The sequence below is a fragment of the Neolamprologus brichardi genome, chromosome 3, assembly GCF_056152115.1.
Source record: "Neolamprologus brichardi isolate AB-2024 chromosome 3, ASM5615211v1, whole genome shotgun sequence".
Classification (NCBI taxonomy): domain Eukaryota; kingdom Metazoa; phylum Chordata; class Actinopteri; order Cichliformes; family Cichlidae; genus Neolamprologus; species Neolamprologus brichardi.
The window spans coordinates 36,943,870-36,961,726 of record NC_142106.1 but is presented as its reverse complement, the minus strand read 5'-3'; the positions used below and the strand labels follow the sequence as shown (position 1 = coordinate 36,961,726).

Here is a 17,857-nt window from a genome sequence, read left to right as displayed (position 1 = left end):
ATCTGGTACAAATGGTTGTTTGTCTCTATGTGATAGAATGGCGAGCTGTCTGGGGTGTACCCTTCCTTGTAACCTATCACTTCAGGATTAAGCCCCAACCCCCCTGCAACCAGGATAAAAATAGGAGGACGGTAGTTGTTGTAGATCCATTCACTTTTTATGGTAACCAGACTCTAGACTTTGTTGAACATTATGTAATATGTAGTATTTAAGTGACCAAGTAGTATTGGGCTAAAAGTTATTGAATAGTGTTGAAATAAAATGACAAAATTGTGAAGGATTAAAATATTCCAAGAGCTCAACTTACTTGAAAACATGTTTCAATCGCATTTTATGAACACAAAATGCACAGGTTTATTGAATATGAATAAGTTGTGTTGATTTAACTTATTTGTTCAAGTTTCTGCCAAAGCAAAACATTTGCGTGCAACCAATGTCCACTATTGAATTAAGTAAATCCAACATGGCCTTTTTTTCAGTGCATACCAAACACCCATGCAGTAGGAGAGCACACTCTCCACTGAGGAGTAATGGAAGGCCAGCAGCAGCTTCTGGTCCAGGTTATTCTTCCTTAGGACACGGAAGAAGAGCAGCGGCTGCTAGGCCTTCTTTACCAGGGCATTGTTGTTTTGACATGAAGACATTCATTATTTATGTCACATAAGTATACGGATAACATAATTTTATTTATTTGGTTGTATTTCTGCATAATCTCTAAAAAGAATGGGTGTGTTTTTCTTATAATTTAAAGGTTTACTGAATTACATATAAAAACATAAACACAGAACAAGGCAGTTCAAATACACTGACATAGAGTACGGTGTGCAAAGAAATGTGTACAGTAAGTTATTAGGTGATATACATTTGCCAAACATCTAGTGCACAGTCTCAAGATCAATACAGGCTATGTTTCCACTTTGTCTTTGAATTTGAACCCACATAAACTGTCCCAGTAGTCTTTCCTTTTCATTTTTACAGTTAAGCCTTATTAACATCCTCTCACATGCAGCAACAGTGTTCATCATCTGTCCAGAATGGGACTATGCTATATATTTTACAGAATTCAAGTGCAATAACTCAATTCTAACATTATTTAAATTAGTATAAAAATAACCCTTATTTATAACAGTGTTTTGAGTGTGTGCAGGACAAATGTTTTTAAAATTTTCTTGGTTTTAGTCAAAGGTGTCTTTTCTTCCTCACTACATCCACACACCTCCTCTGGTCTTTCTCTGTTTCTCCACAAGGACCTCCTGTTACACAGCTAAAGTCGTTGCATCGTCTGCTCTGCCACCTCCAGCTCAGCCTCCAGTCGTTTTGTCAGTGTCACTGTCTCCAACCCGTACATCACCTCGTTACCACCTTATATACAGTTGGGTGTCTGTTATTGTCATTTTTTAATTTTGCTGTTTTTACTTTACAGAATAAATACTGTACATCATGATGTGTCATCAAAACTGATTTAAATATCAATGATGAATGTCATTATTTTGCTAACAGAGTTAGCTTATAAACTTATAAACCTATCTGTCTCATGGATCTCATAGATCTCTGTCTAAATAAATAAATATATCTGGGTAAATTTCCAGATGATTAAACATGCAACTATTTTGCTGGTAATACCTGAAACGAGTAAAGAAAATCAACAGCCTATTTATGCAAGCTAATTTGTAATTTTATTGGGGGGCACGACCCCACTGGAAATTACGCCCCTGGTTTCAGTGGTCTATCATTGCCGATATCATTACAATACTGATACGTTTAGCTAATATGTAGGGGTGAACCAGCTTATGTAGGGGAGACCCGTGTGTCATAATAACTTATGAGATGAATCATTAATTTGCAAACTCTGGACACGTTTTAAAGACCACTAAATCACTGTGAGTTTTATTTTCCACAATAGTTAGTTAACACAACAAAACACACCTTTCAGCTTTTCATGAATTTTGAAAAACGTAATTGCGACATTTTTATTTTTTTATTTCAAAAAAATAAAAAAAATAAACATCTGACACAATTCAGAGGGCTACATACCGAACAGAGGATAGAAACAAAGTATCGATCCTATCTCGCTGGTATGCTTCTGACACCCCACCAGCTGCGATGGGCTCAGACGGGAGATGTTATACTTACAGACGCACTGAAATCGTTACAATAAAATATTGTTTTCAGAGTTCCTCCCTCTCAGGAGAAAATGAAAGTGAAAGTAAGTGACTAGAAAGTAGCGGGCTATCGAGCTCGGGGAAGAAACTGCAGAGAAAGAAAAGACAAAGTGGACTCCTTGGGTTGTTGTTTTATCTTGTCCCACCGCGGTCAAGTGAGCCCTCACTATCTCACACTATATGACAGAGATTTCTCCGTGGAGCTACAAAAACACGATGTGTAGGTCGACAATGATCACTTGTCTTGTTTTCAGCAGCATGATAATTGTCAACTAACCCTCGGCCGTCTTTCTTCCGTCAACATCAAACTTTGGTTTCTTAAGCTTTGCTGGATTTGAGTTATGGCGAAGAAATTACAACGTCCCCTTACAATTTTCCGTCACCTCCCTTTTTACAGATCCACGGGTGAAGGGTCTGTGTCTCCTGGAGCTGTTTATATCTTCCTGCACTGCTGCTCCCAGTAAGTCACACACACACACACACACACACACATTCATTCTGCTATTTATCATCAATCTCCGTGTTTCATTCTGCTTGTTACTTTAATGTTTCTGATTTCTTCACATTCAGCCACATGTTGTTGTTACTTCTTTTGCTAAACCTCAAAACTTTGCTGATACCAAAAATTGACTTTGTTATACTAAGATTTATCTTTCTGTGTTTAACCATCTTTTCCACTCTGCCAGTGTAAAAGATAAATGATGCCAGTGTTATTTATCTTACAGCTTCAACCAACTTTGTGGTTACCACCACGTCTCCTGTCACTGGGACTCGTGGCCATCAGGTCACATTGCCGTGCTGGCTCAGTCCACAGCAAAATGCAGAGGAGCTAGAGGTACGCTGGTACCGTGCTAATCGCTTTGACAGCCCGGTAATGCACTACCAGTCAAAAAAGTTCAAATATCAAGAAGCTTCCTACGTTGGCCGAGTCTCATTTGGACTCAAGGATGCAGCGTCAGGCGGGCTGAATTCAGGCGATGTGAGCCTGAAGCTGCTGAACGTCACAACTGAGGATGCAGGAGATTACATTTGTTTGGTCAGCAGCAACCAGGGTTATGACAGATCACCTGTTAATCTAATCGTGACAGGTGAGTGATTTAGGGGTGGAAATGTATATGATGTTCAAAGCTTTGCTCTAAACCATCGCATTAAAATGTTCTTCATCTTCCTCCTTGGACACTTTACCTAGCTTCGGGAAGTCCTCCTTTTCTATCAGTAGTGTGGGGAGAAGATGACAAGGTGAACGTGAGCTGTGAATCTGAAGGCTGGTATCCACAGCCTGTGCTGCGCTGGTCAGACAAGAAGCAGGATGTGAAACCTCAAAGTCTGGTGTACAGAAATCTGTCTTCTGGGCTTTTTTTAGTCCACAGTTGGCTTCTTCTTTCCTCCACCTCTGAGCCTTCCTGCTCAGTGGGTCTCTCTGATAAAGAGGTAAAGGAGGCCAAAGTGAGCCTGGGACCTCTTTGTAAGACTCTTGAACCCGGTAAAGAGAATTTTTGTGTAATAGTTATATTATGTTTATTTGTTTTTCATTGTAAATACAGTAAAAGCTAAAATACAAAATTTCTTGCTTTTTGTTTAGAGTCAGAGTCCTCACCAGGTGGGTGGGTGGCCTTTGCACTGCTTCTTGTAGCCACATCAGTGTTGGCTGCATTGGGAGTGATGTACTACAGAAAGAAAGGTACCGAATACATACATAATACATTTATATAATATCTTTAAATAGATAACACTTTAAAGTTATCCACTGTCATATGAAAGTGTTCACTGTCTGAAATTAAATCCTGAAATGTTTGTTTTGTGTTTTAGTGAGGAACGCCCAATCAGGAAGAGACCAAGTTGATGGTAAGAAAGAGCACACGACAAGTTCAAATTAATGCTCTCAGTTATATAAACATGTGTCCGGGCGGAAAATGAATCCTGACATGAATATTTTGTGTTTCAGGGAACAGCTTAAGTGGTAAGAACGTCACACTGAACAAATCATTTTTCACATCAGCTGTGGTTTTGTTATATGTGGAATAACGGGATAAAAGGATGAAGCATTTGCTTGAAGATGGAGCAAAGTCAGCCTTTGACACAACCTGGATCCTACTTCTCCACATGAGTTGATATCCTCATGCAAGTGTTGTGCCTACATCATCATCATAATGTCGGTCCAGGATCAATATCGCAACGCTCCAATCATATTGTCTGAGCACTTCATTAGCATTAGCCAAGAAGTTAGCTGATGCTTAAAAATACCCTGTAAATTTGGCTAACAGCAAAGCTAACCTGATAATATATTTGTTATACAGAAATAATAAATAAATAAAACACTCAAAATACTTAATATGTCTTTCAGAAGAGAGTTTTATAAGCAAAGACAGTTTATTCTTTTCCCCCACACTGCAAAAATTGAAATCACAACATTGTAATTGGTTGGTTGCAATCTTGATCCTGGACCTACAGTTTGTTGATGCAGGAACAACACCAACATGGAGATATCAGATACACCTCCTACATTACAAAAGTTATAGGATTGCAGTATCCCACACTGACCCATCAGTATCACTGTGGAAAGCTACACAAGACATTCTGTAATCATTTGCACAGTGTTGACATGACAAAGAAATCTAATTCAAATGAGTTCATCCATTAAAACGAAAAATACTGATAAACTATTTGTTGTATTTCTCCACAGAGACTGAAAAACTTTTAGCAAGAGGTAAGACGTTACTAAAGCCGTCCTTGTTCTTAGAATCACTGTAACACATGAAGGTTATGTCATTAGGACATAATATTATAAACACATGTATTCTCTATTTCCCTACAGAAGTGGTGCAGCCAACATCCATTTCAGAAGCTAGAAATCATTATGGTAATAACTTCATTCATTTTGTTGACAATCTCACATTTTCACAGTTTTTTCTCTTTCATGACTTTTGTCACTCTTTCTGATTCAATTTTCAACAGTAAATGTTAAACTTGAGGACAGAAACAACCCATACCTCATTGTTAAAGGCAAAATGGTGAGAGACAAAAAAACTGAATTTCCTGATGGAGACATGGTTACCTGTGTCACAGCTATCAAAGGAACATCTGGCTTCTCTTCTGGAAAACACTACTGGGAGGTTTCTATGAGGAGTATAAACGCAAAAATCAAACAGTCCTGGTGGGTAGGAGTTACAAGTGCAGCTGGAATCCCCAATAATTCATCCACATCTTTTCCAAACACATCTAATGGTTTCTGGTTTCTGTCTTCATCTCCCAAAAGAGCAAATAGTTTTCAGTTTTGCACACAACCTGAGATTTCAATACCTTTACATTTAAGACCAGAGACGGTCGGTGTGTATTTGGATCGTGACAGTGGTGAGCTTTCATTTTATAATGTGGAAGAGAAAACACTAATTGGATCTTTCACGGCTACATTCAAAGGTGAAATCTTTCCATTATTTAACCCTGGAAAAGGTGACACATCACATATGGAGGTAGTACACAGGGAAGTACAGAGTCAAACAGGTGATGAAAGAAACTGTGCAGAATCAGTTGAGAACAAGACTGAAACGTAATATTGAAAGTAAGGAAAACTGTACAAACAAGCTGAAACATTTTCTTTGTTTTTATGGGAAAAGTATCAAATGACCTCACATTACTTTTATACTGACTTACTGAGACATTAAATCCATCCATTCTGTCTCATGTTCAGGTTATTTATACAGTTTAAGGTAAAGCTAAAAATTTGGAGGTCGTATTAACTCAAACTCCATGGCTGCAGCATCATTTTATGTAAATATAATTTAAACTATAAATTTCTTGCTATGGTTAAAAGTTAATTCATGTCTCTATTAAATCTTTAGGCTGGCAAATAATTAAGAAAACCTTTATGCTTTTAACACATTTGATTCCAAGTGGAGGCAAAATGTGGTAAACAACATGTGTGCTGCTGTGGAGGCTTTTCTTGATTCAAAGGTGTCTTTTCTTCCTCACTTCATCGACAAAATTATCTTGGGTCTTTCTCTGTTCTGCTTACTTGACAGTTCCATTTTAAAGCTCCTTTGTCCACTATATATGTAATGCTGACACTAAAGCAGTTATGCCAGGATGCCTTACTAAGGAGGATGGTTCTTTAGATACAAGGGGGAGCAAGAGAGTCAGAAACCCAGGGCACAATGATAATGCAGGTCTGATCAAAAACTGTTTATTCCCAGGCCAGGGAGCACTAATTAAATTTTTTTTTTTCTTAAAGTAAACAAAATGTTATCAATATACAAAAATCTCCCGGGAATAAACAAACCCACTTCTAAAACTGCTGGAAAAAAAAAATTCTCTGCATACACTAAAAATCACACCCGGTTCCCCGATGTAACCGTCCCACAACCCAGGATAAATGTTTGATAGGTGTTCATGAGCTGGACAGACATTCCTCTTGCGGAGCGGGGTCCATGCCAGTCTTGTTCCAGGCCGACGGGGAAGAGCCTCTATCCACCCCTATCTTGTCCCTTCACTGGGCCCATCACGCATTCTGCACTGGCATCCATCGCTCTATACCACCGTGGCTCCCCTCACGTCATCGCCCTGTAAATAAACAAATGGGGGCCAGAACAATCGTCCCGGAAGCGACCCTTCCCCAAACCGACTGCACCCGGTGAACGACAGTGGAGACACTACTCACCAATGCAGGCAGAGGTATACCTCTGCCCTGCTGCCAATCACACACGTTGTCTCCTACTGTTGCTGTTCCTGTTGTCGGGACTGGGCCGCCACGTCACGCTGACCGGTTCGTCTCCAGATGAGGAGTCGCACCCCCATGATCAGGCAGCTGGTCCCTCTTTTCACCTGGCCTCCACGCGTTCCTCCTCATATCTGGGACCTCTCCCCTCCAGTGCTCAGCTAGCTTCCTTTTAATAGGTCTGGACACACCCGTGCTTCAGCAGGTGGTCCCTATCAGCTAATTTGTCCCATGCCCAGGCAGTCAACTGTGAATTAAAACAATGTGAAATAAAACACTAAAAACGTGCAATGAAAATAGAATAACATCATGCAAATAAAACTACACACAAATAAACACTAAAATCTGAAAAGAAACAATAAAAACGATAAATACAAATTTCCACTGTGGGACATATACACTATCTCTGCTCTGCACATAGCTCTCCTGTTATGCACCTAAAATCTTTGCATCGTCTGCTCTTCCACCTGCAGCTCAGCCTCCAATCATTTTGTCAGTGTCACTGTCTCCAACCCATCCATCACCTCGTTACCACCTTATAAACAATTGATTGTCTGTCATTTTTAAAATGTTCTGTTTTTACTTTTAAGAATAAATAATGTACATCAGGGGTGTCAAACTCAAATACACAGTGGGCCAAAATTCAAAACTGGAACAAAGTCGCGGGCTAACATTAATATTTATTGGAAAAAAATCTTCCTCCAGATATAAGAATGTATACTTTCTTATGGACTCAAACAAGTTTTGCTGAAAAACTGAATATGGAACAAGCAAAGCTTAATACTAAACAATATATATATTAGCTGTATAATACCAGTAGGCCAGCTCTAATAGTAATTTGGTATGGCTTCGCGGGCCAAATGTAATTAGGCTGCGGGCCAAATTTGGCCCACGGGCCAGAGTTTGACACCTATGATGTACATCATGACGTGTCATTAAAACTGATTTAAATATCAATGATGAATGTCATTATTTTTCTAACAGAGTCACACATAGCCTGCTCAGGCTTCGGGAACTCTCCCTGTTGATATCACCCCCTGTGTAAACTCTGCCACAGTCAATAAAAAAGTTAAACTTTTAAACTGTCTGATTTAAGTTTGTTTCAAAGTCTGTTTCACATTGTCTTCTTTTCAGCATCTGGCAGTATTTGGATTTTCTGTAAGTATTTCTATGTTATATTCATTTCTGCTTCTACCCCAACTGTATTTTAGATGCAAAATATATATTCCCAGACAGCACCAATCAAATATTCTACTAAGCTGTAATTTGAGACTCACCAAACCAAAGGTGCAAATAAATGGCACTACACTGCGAACAATCACAGCTGATTTCTAAAACACTGCTAGGAATCAGCGCTGCATGTCACCTGTGACAGGTTGAAAGATCATTTACATCAGAAAGCCTCGAAGGCTGGGCAGAGTAATTAAAACATGGGTGTCAAACATAAGGCCCAGGGGCCAGAATCGGCCAGGCAAAGACTCCAATCCACCTCATTGGATGACTTTAAACTTTTTACTTTTAAATGTATTTTAATAAATCTCAGTCTATTGAGCTGATAAAAACCTCCCCAGTGCCCATTAATATTATACCCCAGTAATTAAGTAATAAAGAACAAAACTGTTTTTTAAACAACTTTCTGCAGAAATGTCTGTTTTTGGGTTTTGTTTATTTATTTATATTAATTAACACAAACGTATAATTAGAGGACAGTCTGCGGAGCGAGCTACCAGAATCTTTTCCTGTAATTTTACACATTTATTTCTTAAAATTTAAGACCAAAGAGTCAAACTCAAAGAATTTTCACTTATTTCAGCAGCATTTCTGTCTCATGGAAAATCTAGTACATACGGTTGGAACCACATTCCCTTTTCTTATATTACGATGTGTTTCAGTGGTCCATCATTGCCGATACCAATAACGATACTGATGCTTTTAGCTAATAAACACCAGTTTATGTAGGGGAGATCCGTGTGTCATAATAACTTATGAGATGAATCATCAATTTTCAAACTCTGAACACATTTAAACGACTACTAAATTTTTTTATTTTCCACAATTATTTAACACAACAAAACAAACTTTTCAGCTAATTCCTTGATTTCGAAACGGAGACTTTTGGAGACCTGGAATGTAAATGCCTGTCTCTGAAACACTGTCCGTGAACATCTGCTGTTTAAATGTGCTATAGGCTATAAATAAAACAGACAAAACATTCAGACATTTTGACTTTTTAATTGAAAAAAACAACAACAAAGAAAAGCCCAAAACATTTATCTGACAAAATTCAGAGGGCTACATACCGAACAGAGGATAGAAACAATGTATCGATCCTATCTCGCTGGTTTCGCAAGACCTGTCAGCAGTCTGGAGTTGCTTCACACTGAAAGCATTTGGAGCCTCGCTACATGCTGCCAAACTGGCATTTAATCTCCGAGCAACCTATTCCAGAAATGTGAAGCAAGTGTGTAAGTTCATCACCGAATGTTTTTAAAGCATTCCTACATTAAGCTTTACAACCGATATATGCAGCTCAGACGTCTGTGCATTGTCATTATTAAATCTAACCGTTCAATGGATAGACTCAAGTCTTTCTTTGGAAAAAGCAGTGTTGCAGACGAAACCGTTTCGTGTTTTAAAAAAAAGAAACTATGAAAAATAAGTTTTTTATACTTGTGTTAAGCTGTGTGTAGAAATTACACAAAATTCAGTCTCAGGTTAAATGTGATAGAAACAGCTTCCGTCTTAATAAAATATGAGTGTCATGAAGCCATGTTTGCATTTATTTGCACTGCTTTCCAGTCTGGGTGTCAATTTATGTTCAGCTTTAAGTATAAAAGGGTCCATTCTACAACGTGTTGTTATTTTTTTTTAAGTTGTTGAATATAAACATTATTTTTGTGCTGATACTGCACTTCTTTTTTTCCAGAACCAAAGAGGTTTTGAAATATGCATAAAATTGCATTTCGAATTATTTTTTGAATATTTCTTAAAATACTTAGATTTAAAGTTCTACCAAAAGTTAAAATAAAAAGAACAGTATTGGTGAACTTTAAATATTTTGGGTGCAATGTATTTTTGCATACGGGTATAATAGAATAGCTTTGGAGTTTTGTTTTTTAAAACTTGAGTATGTACTTATACAAAATGTAACAAGACATAAAAACTGTTTTATTGATTATAAAATACACTATATCAGATTCATATCAGTATCGACAGATATCCAAATTTATGATATCGGTATCGGACAAAAAAGTGGTATGAGCCATTTTAGTCTGTACGTAGCTACATCTGTATGAGGGCACAGAGCTGCACGCCATCGACCCAGTCTGCGGCTCTTTTTCAAAGTCTGCAGTCATTCGTAGCGACGCATGAAACAAAATCACGTGGCCGATACAAACTACGGTGACCGTTAAGTTACATACGGGCAACCTACGTTGAGCGTGTCACGTGAAACAAACATTTTAGATTCACATTAAGTCTTTTTTTTTTTTTTTTTTTTAAACAAAACAAAATCATATAGATTGTAATCATGACTGTATGTGTGGCGATGTTCGCGCAAAGTTTCGCTGAGATTGGCCCAAACGGGAGACGCTGTACTTACAGACATCCTGAGATCGATATAATAACAGTTGTTTCAGAGTTCAAATCCTCGTCTCTCCGCCCTCTCTAACGAAAATGAAAGTGAAAGTAAGAGTATTGCAAGCAGCAAGCTATCGAGGTCGGCGGAGAAACTGCAGAGAAAGAAAGGACAAACCGGACTCCTGGATTTCACGTTTTTCTCGTCCCCCTCTTTAAGCTGCACATCTCTGACTGTGTGACAGAGATTTCTCGGTGGAGCTACAGAAACACGATGGGTAGGTCGACACTGATCACTTGTCTTGTCGTTTAGCAGCATGCTAATCGTGAACTAGCCCTCGGCCCTTTTTTTCTGCCGTCAACATTAAACGCTAGTTTTCTTAAGCGTTACTAGATTTGAGTTATGGGGAGGAAATTATAACGTCCCCTTACAATTTTCCGTCACCTCCCTTTTTACAGATCGACGGGTGACAGGTTTGTGTCTCCTGACGCTGTTTATATCTTCCTGCACTGCTGCTCCCAGTAAGTCTCTGATTAGTAACACACACACACACGCACAATCTCAGTGTCTGATTCTGCTCATACCTTTAATGTTTCTGATTTGTTCAAGTTTAGCCACATGTTATTGTTACTTCTCTTGCTAAACCTGGAAACTTGATTGACTTTGTTATAATAAGATTTATCTTTCTGTGTTTAACCATCTTTTCCACTCTGCCAGTGTAAAAGATAAATGATGCCAGTGTTATTTATCTTACAGCTTCAACCAACTTTGTGGTTGCCACCTCGTCTCCTGTCACTGTGACTCGTGGCCATCAGGTCACATTGCCGTGCTGGCTCAGTCCACAGCAAAATGCAGAGGAGCTGGAGGTACGCTGGTACCGTGCTAATCGCTTTGACAGCCCGGTAATGCACTACCAGTCAAAAAAGTTCAAATATGAAGAAGCTTCCTACGTTGGCCGAGTCTCATTTGGACTCAAGGATGCAGCGTCAGGCGGGCTGAATTCAGGCGATGTGAGCCTGAAGCTGCTGAACGTCACAATTGAGGATGCAGGAGATTTTTTTTGTTATGTCAGCAGCAGCCAGGGTTATGACAGTGCACCTGTTAATCTAATCGTGACAGGTGAGTGACTTAGGGCTGGAAATGTATAAGATGTTCAAAGCTTTGCTCTAAACCGTCGCATTAAAATGTTCTTCATCTTCCTCCTCGGACACTTTACCTAGCTTCGGGAAGTCCTCCTTTTCTATCAGTAGTGTGGGGAGAAGATGACAAGGTGAACGTGAGCTGTGAATCTGAAGGCTGGTATCCACAGCCTGTCCTGCGCTGGTCAGACAAGAAGCAGGATGTGAAACCTCAAAGTCTGGTGTACAGAAATCTGTCTTCTGGACTTTTTTTAGTCCACAGTTGGCTTCTTCTTTCCTCCACCTCTGAGCCTTCCTGCTCAGTGGGTCTCTCTGATAAAGAGGTAAAGGAGGCCAAAGTGAGCCTGGGAACTCTTCATAACACTGCTAAACCTGGTAAAGAGAATTTTTGTGTGTGTGTGATAGTTATATTATCTTTATTTGTTTTTCATTGTAAATACAGTAAAAGCTAAAATACAAGATTTCTTGCTTTTTGTTTAGAGTCAGAGTCCTCGCCAGGTGGGTGGGTGGCCTTTGCACTGCTTCTTGTTGCCACATTAGTGTTGGCTGCATTGGGAGTGATGTACTACAGAAAGAAAGGTACCGAATACATACATAATACATTTATATAATATCTTTGAATAGATAACACTTTAAAGTTATCCACTGTCATATGGAAGTGTTCACTGTCTGAAATTAAATCCTGAAATGTTTGTTTTGTGTTTTAGTGAGGAACGCCCAATCAGGAAGAGACCAAATTGATGGTAAGAAAGAGCACACGACAAGTTCAAATTAATGCTCTCAGTTATATAAACATGTGTCCGGGCGGAAAATGAATCCTGACATGAATATTTTGTGTTTCAGGGAACGGCTTAAGTGGTAAGAACGTCACACTGAACAAATCATTTTTCACATCAGCTGTGGTTTTGTTAAATGTGGAATAACGGGATAAAAGGATGAAGTATTTCCTTGAAGATGGGGCAAAGTCAGCCTCTGACAGAACCTGGATCCTACTTCTCCACATGAGTTGATATCCCCATGCTGGTGTTGTGCCTACATAATCATCATAATGTCGGTCCAGGATCAATATTTTTTTAATGTTTATTTATAAGATTTTAAGTTCAAAGTTACATAACGTCACACCACACAAAGGACATAAGATTCAAAAACAATAACATTTAAGCACAGAAAAGAAAAAAAAAACAAGAAACCAAACACACACACAAAAAAAACCCAAACAGGAAAGAAAACGAAAAAATAAAAACAAAATAAAAATAAAAAAATAAATAAAAAAATAAAAATACACCAGTTAGCCAGTACAAATCAAAAGTTCAACAGAAACACCATTGTCCAAAAAAGATGATCTTTTGTGTGAGTTTAGACAGGGCAACAGAGAGTTCACCAAGACAAGAAGATGTGGGAAACATGTCCAGGAAGGAATCAGGGTCCGGCAGAAGTGCAGTTTCACACAAACACAAAGTGCAGTAAAACGGGGTTAAAGTTTATGTTAAATTCCCATTTATATGATTGAGAAAAGGGCCCCAGATTTCGACAAACTTAAAATGGGTGTCAGCCAAATGATGACGAACCTCTTCAATATACAAACAAGCAATCATCTCATGTAGCCAAACCCTGAACAATGGAGGAGATGGTGATTTCCAGGCTCTAAGAATAAGCCTTTTAGCTACAATCATGCCAAACATTAAGGCTTTCTGAAGAGGACGTCTGAGTGCCAATGAGGTTAGGGAGCAACCTAGCACTGCAAGTACACCATCCGGCTCTAATTTTAAGTCATAAATCCGGTTATATATATTAAATATCTCTGCCCAGAAACTCCTGAGTGTGGGGCAAGACCAGAAAAGGTGACCAAGGGTTCCATCCATTGCTTTGCATCTGTCACACAAAGACGAAATAGACGGAAAAATGCTGCATAGCTTTGTTTTAGAAAAATGCAAACGATGAAGGACCTTGAACTGTATAAGTTGTAGTCTGGCATTAACAGAGCATTCTTTAATCTTCTTTAACCCATTGGCCCACAAAGCATCCGATATGTCTACTTCCAAGTCCTTAACCCAAGCATCCTTGATGTGGTTAGTAGGTGGTATAAGTGTAAAAAGTGTAGTAAATTGGCTGATTAGGTGTTTGGAAGTGGGATTTTTAATCAAATAATCATAAAAGTCACTATGAGCAGGGGGCTTATCCAGATGGGTAAAAGAGTGTTTAACAAAATTCCTAATTTGTAAGTATCTAAATAAATGAGCAGAGGGGAGCATAAATTTTGATTGCAGCTGAGCAAATGAAGCAAAACAATTGTCGATGTAGAGATCCTTAATAGTGTGAAGACCTAATGCTGACCAATGCTTAAACACAGGGTCCATCAAGCCAGGTGAAAAAGAAAGGTTTTCAGTTATGGGAGCAAAAACGGATAAGTCTGGAAGGCACAAAGCACCCCTAACTTGCTTTAAGATCCTAAGAGAATGACCTAGGACAAAATCATTACTTAAAAGTTTGGTATGTATGTTGGGCTTAGAAAACAGAATACCATCAAGTGATGTACCAAAAATTGATTTAGCATTGTGTGCCTCTATCAAAGGCCAAGAAGGACCGCCTCCCTTCTGAACAGCAGGAACAGCTGAAACACTGTTCCAGAAAATCCACGTTCTGGCATTGCAAGCCCAATAGTAGTGCCTGAAAACTGGGAGGCCTAATCTGCCCTCAGAGAAGGGTTTCTGCAAGTGTGCCTTTGAAATTCTGTGGGGTTTATTTGCCCAGATGAAAGACAAAATGATAGAGTCGATAGTTTTAAAAAAGGATGAGGTGAGAAAAATGGGTATGTTTTGGAAAAGATGAATAAATTTAGGAAGTACTACCATTTTAATAATATTGACACGTCCAATTAAAGAAAGTGGGAGAAGAGTCCATTTATCTATCTTAGCTTTAATACTATCAATAAGTACCTGAAAGTTCAATTTAAATAGCAGCTTACGGTTTCTGGGAATGTTAATACCTAGGTATTTAAAGTGACTGCTGGTGGTTTTAAAAGGTAAGCTAGAGATGAAGCTAGAGTCGAGCCCATCTGCCAATGGCATAAAAATGGACTTGTCCCAATTAATTGTGAAACCAGAGAGTTGTCCAAATTTGTTAATGAGATGAAGCAGGGGAGGCAAAGAGAGCCTGGCATCAGACAGTGTTAGAGCCACATCATCTGCATATAGAGTTATAGTGGATTTGACAGGACCACAGGATATACCTACAATATCAGAGCTGCTTCTAACTGCAATGGCCAGAGGCTCCATAGCTAGAGCAAAGAGCAGTGGAGATAAACAGCAACCCTGCCTAGTCCCCCGGTGGAGTAGAAACGGATGTGATCTATCAAAATTTGTCAGTACCGATGATCTTGGTCGTGCATAAAGCATACGTACCAAAGTTGTAAAATTACTACCAAAGCCAAATTTCTCAAGTGTAGCAAACAGGTATTTCCACTCAATTTGATCGAAAGCTTGTTGTGCATCTAATGAAATAACAGCTGAATTTGGAGGATTTGTTCCATACAGTACATTCAATAGACGACGGGTATTAGAGAAAGCAAATCTGTCTGGGATAAACCCAGTTTGATCGTGTTGAATTAAAGTGCCCAAAACTTTATTAAGGCGTGAAGACAAGACTTTTGCAATGATTTTTTGATCACAGTTTAATAAACTAAGTGGGCGATATAAACTCACATTGGTGGGGTCTCTGTCCTTCTTAGGGAGAAGACAAACGTGGGCATCATATATGCTATCAGGGAAAGAGCCCCGTCCAATAGAGCAGTTCACCATTCTGAGTAAAAGTGGAGCGATTATATCAATATGGGCTTTATAAAATTCTATCTTGAACCCATCCGGTCCGCAGGCTTTACCGCTAGGGAAAGAAAACATTTATATAATATCTTTAAATAGATAATACTTTAAAGTTATCCACTGTCATATGAAAGTGTTCACTGTCTGAAATTGAATCCTGAAATGTTTGTTTTGTGTTTTAGTGAGGAACGCCCAATCAGGAAGAGACCAAATGGATGGTAAGAAAGAGCACACGACAAGTTCAAATTAATGCTCTCAGTTATATAAACATGTGCCCGGGCAGAAAATGAATCCTGACATGAATATTTTGTGTTTCAGGGAACGGCTTAAGTGGTAAGAATGTCACACTGAACAAATCATTTTTCACATCAGCTGTGGTTTTGTTAAATGTGGAATAACGGGATAAAAGGATGAAGCATTTGCTTGAAGATGGAGCAAAGTCAGCCTCTGAAAGAACCTGGATCCTACTTCTCTCTGTGATTTGTTATCCCCATGCTGGTGTTGTGCTTACATCATCATCATAATGTCGGTCCAGGATCAATATTGCAAGTCTCCAATCATATTGTCTGAGCACTTCGTTAGCATTAGTCAAGAAGTTAGCTGATGCTTTAAAAACTGTCACTAGGAAACCAGCAGGAGTAGCCTAAATTTGGCTAACAGCAAAGCTAACCCGATAATATATTTGTTATACTGAAAAAACTAAGGAATAAAACACTTAAAATACTTATCATGTCTTTCAGAAGAGAGTTTTATCTAAACAAAGACAGTTTATTCTTTTCCCCCACACTACAAAAATTGAAATCACAACATTGTAATTGGTTGGTTGCAATCTTAATCCTGGACCTACAGTTTTATGATGATGCAGAAACATCAGCAACATGGAGATATCAGATACACCTCCTACATTACAAAAGTTATAGGATTGCAGTATCCCACACTAACCCATCAGTATCACTGTGGAAAGCTACACAAGACATTCTGTAATCATTTGCACAGTGTTGACATGACAAAGAAATCTGATTCAAATGAGTTCATCCATTAAAACGAAAAATACTGATAAACTATTTGTTGTATTTCTCTACAGAGACTGAAAAACTTTTAGCAGGAGGTAAGACGTTACTAAAGCCGTCCTTGTTCTTAGAATCACTGTGACTCATGAAGGTTATGTCATTAGGACATAATATAATAAACACATGTATTTTCTATTTCCCTACAGAAGTGGTGCAGCCAACATCCATTTCAGAAGCTAGAAATCATTATGGTAATAACTTCATTCATTTTGTTGACAAGCTCACATTTTCACAGTTTTTTCTCTTTCATGACTTTTGTAACTCTTTCTGATTCAATTTTCAACAGTAAATGTTAAACTTGAGGACAGAAACAACCCATACCTCAAGGTTGCAGGCAACAGAGTGAGAGACACCCACCCAGATGATCTTCCTAAAAATCATTTTCCTGATGGAGACATGGTTACCTGTGTCACAGCTATCAAAGGAACATCTGGCTTCTCTTCTGGAAAACACTACTGGGAGGTTTCTATGACGAATAAAAACATAGAGCAAGTCATCAAACAGTCCTGGTGGGTAGGAGTTACAAGTGCAGCTGAAATCCCCAATAATTCATCCACATCTTTTCCAAACACATCTAATGGTTTCTGGTTTCTGTCTTCATCTCCCAAAAGAGCAAATAGTTTTCAGTTTAGCACAAAACCTGAGATTTTAATACCTTTACATTCAAGACCAGTGACGGTTGGTGTGTATTTGGATCGTGACAGTGGTGAGCTTTCATTTTATAATGTAGAAGAGAAAACACTAATTGGATCTTTCACGGCTACATTCAAAGGTGAAATCTTTCCATTATTTAACCCTGGAAAAGGTGACACATCACCTATGGTGGTAATACAGAGGGAAGTACAGAGTCAAACAGGTGATGAAGGAAACTGTGCAGAATCAGTTGAGAACAAGACTGAAACGTAATATTGTAAGTAAGGAAAACTGTACAAGCTGAAACATTTTCTTTGTTTTTATGGGGAAAGTATCGAATGACCTCACATTACTTTTATACTGACTTACTGAGACATTAAATCAATCAATTCTGTCTCATGTTCAGGTTATTTATACAGTTTAAAAATTTGGAGGTCATATTATGATTATGAAGAGACATAAATGTGTGCAATTTATTTTTTATTTTTAATCTGAAATAATTATGAAGAGAAGTCCAAAAAGTGAATCAAACATTAAGCAAGTACGAATAAAATAAGGTTAAATGCAAGAATTAAGAGCAAGAAAACAAAAATATATAAAAATGTGAGCCAAAAATAAAAAAATAATGATCTGAAAGATAAAAATAATAAATTCATGCACACTAATACAAAGAAAAATTAAATGAGGTGAGTAAACCAGATAGCCTAAGCGTTATAGCTGGTTTGTTGTTCACATGCCTGTCAGATA

At 38.4% G+C, this 17,857-nt stretch overlaps 2 protein-coding genes across 2 annotated transcripts; both read left to right on the top strand.

Annotated features, from left to right (window-relative positions):
• The first annotated feature begins 2,378 nt into the window (after positions 1–2,378).
• Positions 2,379–6,917, top strand: LOC148104287 (butyrophilin subfamily 2 member A2-like). The gene is made up of 10 exons (XM_087838330.1): positions 2,379–2,382; positions 2,560–2,622; positions 2,888–3,250; positions 3,352–3,645; positions 3,745–3,843; positions 3,972–4,007; positions 4,108–4,122; positions 4,846–4,869; positions 4,978–5,022; positions 5,118–6,917. Exons 1-10 carry the CDS (start codon positions 2,379–2,381, stop codon positions 5,711–5,713), a joined length of 1,539 nt encoding a protein of 512 aa, XP_087694456.1. The 3' UTR covers positions 5,714–6,917.
• Positions 6,918–10,421: 3,504 nt separating this feature from the next.
• On the top strand, positions 10,422–17,403 carry LOC102787056 (butyrophilin subfamily 2 member A2-like). The gene is made up of 10 exons (XM_087837264.1): positions 10,422–10,727; positions 10,909–10,971; positions 11,207–11,569; positions 11,671–11,964; positions 12,070–12,168; positions 12,297–12,332; positions 12,433–12,447; positions 16,492–16,515; positions 16,624–16,668; positions 16,764–17,403. The coding sequence occupies exons 1-10, from the start codon at positions 10,724–10,726 to the stop codon at positions 17,381–17,383; spliced, it is 1,563 nt and encodes a 520-aa protein (XP_087693390.1). The 5' UTR covers positions 10,422–10,723; the 3' UTR covers positions 17,384–17,403.
• The last annotated feature ends 454 nt before the right edge of the window (positions 17,404–17,857 follow it).